The following is a 6,225-nucleotide window of genomic DNA, read 5'->3' as shown; positions in this document are numbered from 1 at the left end:
TCACAGTATACAATCTATTCTCCTACTTACAGGAGTGTGTGTGTGCGTGTGTGTGCGTGTGTGTGTGTGTGTGTGTGTGTGTATGTGTGTTAGATGTTAGATTTTGTCACCATTCAAATAAATGGTTTTCTTGAAGAAGACAGGAAGAGTTATTAATGTGAAAGAATGATTTCTTAAACTGATTCTCCAAGATGCTCAGGGGTAAAGAGAAGATCAAGCTCAAATGATCAAATATTTATATGCAAATTACCCATACAGTTTAGAAACTTTTCCCTGAGGCATGGAACCTCTCTTTTTTGAAGTCAGACAACAGTGATTTTTACCCTAGTTCTGGCCATTCCTGTGTTATATGACTGGGATGAATTAGGCTCAGGTTCCACATTCCTTAAGGGGTTTGGGGGATAGGAGGCTAAAGTAAAGCTATCTTTAAAGTACTTTAACAAGAGAGTGACAGGTAATGGGAAGTGCTCAAAAATAACAAATCATAGAAGTAGTTTTTTTGCATTATACTTACTTATTCTCTCTCTCTCTCTCTCTCTCTCTCTCTCTATATATATATATATATCTTGCTCTGTGTGTGTGTGTGTGTATCTCTGTGTGTATGTACATGTTGTAGCATATTCATGGAAGTCATAGGACAACTTGCAGCAGTTGATTCTCTCTTTCCTTTTTGTGGTACCAGGGACTGAACTCAGGTCATTGGTCTTAGTGGCAAGTGCCTTCACCTGCTGAGCCATCTCCCTGGCCCAGGAGTTATTTTAATTGAATATAACATTGCTTCAAAAACTCATCCTCTGACTAAACCACGTGTTCCAAGTTGCCAAAACAACCTAAAACATTTTAGAAACACAGCATGGTTTTAGAATAAGAAGGAATCAAGACTAAGGAATTTTAAAGTCTGAAACCATCAATAGAGAATAAATAAATTAAAACATTCAAATCTGCAGTTGAAGAGATGGCTCGGGAGTAAAGATACCTACCCCAAACCTGATGATCTGAGTTTTATACCTGTGACTGACATGGTAAAAGGAGAAAATTGATTCCTGTAAGTTGTCCTCAGACCCATACATGTGTACCATAGCATGCATGTGCCTACAGATATACACACGCACACACACCAAAATTAATAAACAAAATGTAATAAATATTTTTTATTTAAAAAAAAACCTTTCAATTATAAAATGAGTTTTCCCTCTATTTAAATTGAATTTATACTATTGAAAAATGTCAGAAAATATTTGTTCCTCAAGGCAGTTATAGGTAGCCTGAGCCAAAAAAGAAACTCCAATAGTTCAACAAAATGTCTCCTGTCTCCTTCCCATTTCCTCTACTACAAAATCTGTTATAGAGGAACATTTGAAAATCACTCTGAAAAATGCAGGTTGCACATATTTCTGTAGACTAAAAATGAAAAATATTTATAACTTAGAAAAAGAAATCTTGGAAAAAATTAGCATTTTGTTTTCTATGAGAAGCAGAGGGGAGGCCCAGAAGCAGCTCAAATGATGTCAAGTTGCTGACATCTACTAATGACTTAGGTAACATCCATATCCTTCTCACAGCTAACACATCCCTGCTTACCCGTCCTGGCCATGACAACACTGCTGAGCTCAGGGTCACTTACCCACTGTTGATGTCATCAGCCCTCAGACTCTTCCCAAGGATATCTCCATCACTCATGTATCCACCAACATCCACTTCAGAAGACATGTCTAGGTCACTGCTTGCTTTCTCGCTCATGTCAATTTGTGACATGTTTCCCAGCCTTGAGACAGCGGCTCTGCGGAGAGGCGTGGTATACATGAACCTGGAGGGATCTGTGTGGATGAATCTACTGGTACTGCTGCGAGGGTAGCCGGCACCCATGGAGGGGGCGTCTCCTGCTTGAAGACGAGGACATGCCTGGCCCAGCCTCCAGGTCATCGGAGTGGGCCGGCCTGTCAGGTTGGGGATACTCCTTCCATTCACTTCTGTTGTCACTGTAGTGTCAAATGTTGTCTCCAGGGTGCTGTCCAAAAAGTAAAAAATAAAAGGAGCAATAACTATACTCTAGTTCGCTAGGGCCAGAGACCAAGATGCATGATGACCAGAGAGGCTAAAATTGAGAGTCAATGGATAGAAGCATATCACTTTCATGAATATTAACAGTGCACAAATTTATTCTGTGAGTCTATTCATATCTACAGATGTCAAACTGTGGGAAAGACGTTCATTTGAAGTTGTTTGCTTTCACAATGAAGGCCACCCATATTTATAGGCTCCAGTGGATGGCTTCACACTGAGGAACATTTGGGGACAAAAATTTGACTTGATAGGCCTTAACATATATGAAAGAATGCATGGAATATGTTGGGAATATGTTGGGAGGGGGTTATGGTAGGGGTGCAGACAGGGAAGGGTATCTAAAAAAAATGAAACTCTTAACTTCACCCACTATAATCTTGTCAGACCTATGTTGGAAATTAGGTGTGCTCATGCTTAGATGTCTCCCTGCCAACCCCCTGTAGATGCTCTGTGCAATTGTCATAATTATAGAAGCTAATTCAATTTAATCAGGAAGTTCTATAAGTGGGATGGAGAGGGAACAAAGTACCTGAGAGTTTTCACTTTAAGGATTACTAGTGATTGGTTTTCATATAAATTTTGAGGAAGAAAACAGTAAATAACAATTTTTCCTCTATCATTATAAGGAAAGTTAAATGCTGGATACAATGTTTCTGGAACCCTTGAAAGGTGTGCAGAACTGCGAGAAACCTGTGGCTTATCTGCGTCCCACGAAGACTAGACATGGTCTCCTCCAGGTTCTGCCTCAAATCTGCGATGTTCTTAACTGTTCTCATTCTTCTAGTTTCAGGGTCTTCACCTGGAGTTGAACACAATAAACTCATTATTTGTGGGAATAGCTACTCTCAGGATAATTATATACACAGACGAGCAATATAAGCCTTTATTCTTTCAAGCAAAAGGACAGGTAGGAATTTCAAATAACTCCTCTAGTCTGAAAATTATACCCATTCTACAACTAAAATGTGGACAACAACAAATTTAATATCACAAACAAAAATTGAAATGTTTTAAATACAATAATAGTCACAGGTCTAGGACGTTAGTCATTACAAGATTAGAGTCATTTGGAAATATAGTAATTCCAGTCACAGGACTTAATTTTAAAATTTGAGATTATTTGAATCTTAAAATTTCATTAATTTCTCATTTTAAGCACATTTAGAGTACTTGAAATTCCTCACATAGCAATATATATTCAAACACTAGAAAATAGATGAGAGGCCTTTTTTCAGAGAAGCAATAGCTCCTTTGATTCTTTTATTAGACTCATGGTCCAGGATTCACAACACTGGATAGCTTTATTTCTAATTACCTCTATGCTTTTCACAGGAAACTAAAACATCCACACTGGTAATATTAGAGTCCAAGCATAGGCCTAGGCATCTAAACCCAAAATATGTCTTTCTAATGAGTATGAAATAAGTATCTCCGACAGTACGGTACCTATTGCCTTTATAAACTACCACCTGTTGGGGTGGGAAAAACTGAAAGCACGGACCTCGGACAAGCTCATGGAGTGAATCACTATCTGGTGCCTACTACTGACCCATCTGTGGTTAGGCTGCATCTTAACCATTTGCCAAACAGTACAGTATTGATATAGATATTTGAATTATTTTCATATGTTTTTAAAGATATTATAATTATTTTTTAATTGTGTGTGTGTATGTGTGTATTTGTGTGGGTATGTGTAAATGAGTTCAGGTGACCACGGAGTCCAGAAGAGGCACTGTATCCCTTGGGGCTGGAGTTCTAGGCTGCTGATGTGGGTACTGGGAACTGGACTTGTGTCCTCTGTAAGAGCAGTATATGCTCTTAACTGCTGGCCCATCTTTTCAGCTCCAACAAATATGTTTAAATACTAGTTTTAAGAACATCTTTAGCTTTAGACATTCTTTTTTACTGAAAAATTTTCATGTCTATTTCCTTTTATACTTCTTTTTGTTAATCCAATAGGCATCTTTGATTTGTGGATCCTCCCAGTTGAAATCAGGGCTTATTTATGTAGTTTCTCTCGTGTTTCATATCTGCTGTCCCCATCTCTCCTTTGCCTTGCTCATGATGACATCCAAACATGACACTGTCCAACTCATGGCAGTCAGATGAATGGACCTCTGTCCCTGACACTGATGTAGCAAACTATCTTTTCTGCCTTATTCATATCATGAAGGTTATGAACCAAAGCAAAATTTATTTCAGTAAATGCTTTCAATGACCCATGAAAGGCAAGATAAAACTAAATGTACTTACAAACCCTAAGGAAGGATTGCACAGTCTGAAATGCCCTTCAAATTGGCATTCACATCATGTCTAAAAGATTTGTGGGAGAATATAAAAGGCCAAATATCACAGGACACACACATTCAAATGCTCAGTAAATAAATAAAAGTTATCAGAACAACACACATAAGAAATGTATTTAATCACAAAATGCTAAACCCTTTCCCATTTGCATAATTTCAAAGCCCACTAATATTCCCAGAGCAGTCTTCCCATGTGTCAGTCACAATGGTCAGGATGTCCATAGATTTCCTATAGTGATGTATTCTCACAACTACTTGAGTCTCTAACATTGCCGCAGTCTGCTCTCTTGCTGCTTCCATCATGCCAGACTCAACATGGTGCTTCAGTTCTGCTCCTCAGCGGAATATAGAGCATTTAATTTGAGTTGTCTGCTCTTACTATTTAGACTTTAATTATACACACTATAATTAACACTGTCACACTACCATCTTTTAATAGAAATCAAATTATAGACGTGTGAACTTGATTCAGACAATTGGAGCCTTCATACCATCCCCACTGTATACACTATTATCGAAAGATTACTCTACCCAACTTATTCTGCAAATTAACACTGGTTTTCCAGATGACCCCAACAATGACTTTTAGCTAAAAAATTTAAACTCCTATGGATTATATAGACATTGTCAGGGATAGAAAAATATGGTCAAAAGCCATGCAGTTACATTTTAAACACTATCATGTACATTTACAGCAAGTCCCTCACCAGCCCAATCTATTAGTATATGAAATAGGAAAAAAGAAAGTTGGACTCATGGAACCTTGCCTAAAAACTAACTTAGAAGAGGCCATTTTGAATCATAAGCAGGACCTAGTCAAGTACACAACAGAAATTCTGTAATTCTCTATGCTATGAGATTGGGTATGTTCACAAACTTAATGGATCATGATTTGGGGGAAATTTCACTGAAATGCTTATCCATGAATCCGATTAGTCATAACAGAACTGTTTGACTATGCTCTTCCCATACTGTTCACTTGCATTCTTTGAATGCTGGTACCAGTGGGCAGAAAGGGGGACCCTCCTGGAGAATAATCACACGAATACAATATACAGATGCTCTGTTCAAAACCAGAACAGACACACTCCTTTTAGGAGGTTACCCTGTGACAGTAATGATCCAGGTTATTTATGTAAATATGCAGCATTTCATATTTATACCCACCCACAGACTGCAATAATTTAACAGAGCAACCTCCAAATACTATCTTGGGACTATACTCTGTTCAAATTATTGAAAATACTTTCACAAAAGATACTTACAATAAGATGAATGTTATAACTTTAAAAGCCAAGGATAAATATTGTCTGAAACTACAGTTCCAAAGGATCAAAAAGAAAAAGAAAGAAAAAAGAAAAGAAAAGAAAGTAAAAGACACAAAGACCAAGAATTCCTCTCATCTTTGTAATGTACAGAGCTTTTTTAAAAACGAAAATTATCTCCTCACTGAAATCACACAATGCTGAAGAAATAAATCTTTGGTACTTGGTCTATTCAGATTCAGAAATCACTATTCTTAAAACTGTGGAACCATTACTCTTTCAAAATCAAACTGGCATGAAAAATTGAGTCATAGATCCCTCAGTTGTCTCTAAGCTTTCTTATTCCAAAGCTGTTCCCTAAAACATACCAGACAGCCTCATAAAACATCTAGTCACAAGAGGGTCCACATAGAAATAAAACCAAATGTGTATTTAGCAACATCTGTGTGAGTGAGAAAAAAGAGATCATTGGCAGCTTTAGTTCTTGTAAATTTAAAGAGCCCTATACAAAGTCATTTGTGAAAATCCAGAGTGGCATGAACTACATTGTAGTCTGTGGCTTTACACTTAGCTATTATTGAAGAGACTAT

At 37.4% G+C, this 6,225-nt stretch overlaps 1 protein-coding gene across 8 annotated transcripts in view; it reads right to left on the bottom strand.

Annotated features, from left to right (window-relative positions):
- Nav3 (neuron navigator 3) overlaps positions 1-6,225 on the bottom strand; it is an 838,810-nt gene that overhangs the window by 170,107 nt on the left and 662,478 nt on the right. For all 8 annotated transcript variants that reach the window (XM_008852044.2, XM_029555554.1, XM_029555556.1 and 5 more), the window contains 2 exons: positions 2,755-2,863; positions 1,625-2,008 (listed from right to left, as the gene is read on the bottom strand). In XM_008852044.2, coding sequence (XP_008850266.1) covers positions 1,625-2,008; positions 2,755-2,863 — 493 coding nt within the window. The remainder of the gene's footprint in view (positions 1-1,624; positions 2,009-2,754; positions 2,864-6,225) is intronic.

Source organism: Nannospalax galili, unplaced genomic scaffold (assembly GCF_000622305.1).
Source record: "Nannospalax galili isolate Female #2095 unplaced genomic scaffold, S.galili_v1.0 scaffold390, whole genome shotgun sequence".
Taxonomy (NCBI): Eukaryota; Metazoa; Chordata; class Mammalia; order Rodentia; family Spalacidae; genus Nannospalax; species Nannospalax galili.
This window is presented reverse-complemented; position numbering and strand designations above follow the sequence as displayed.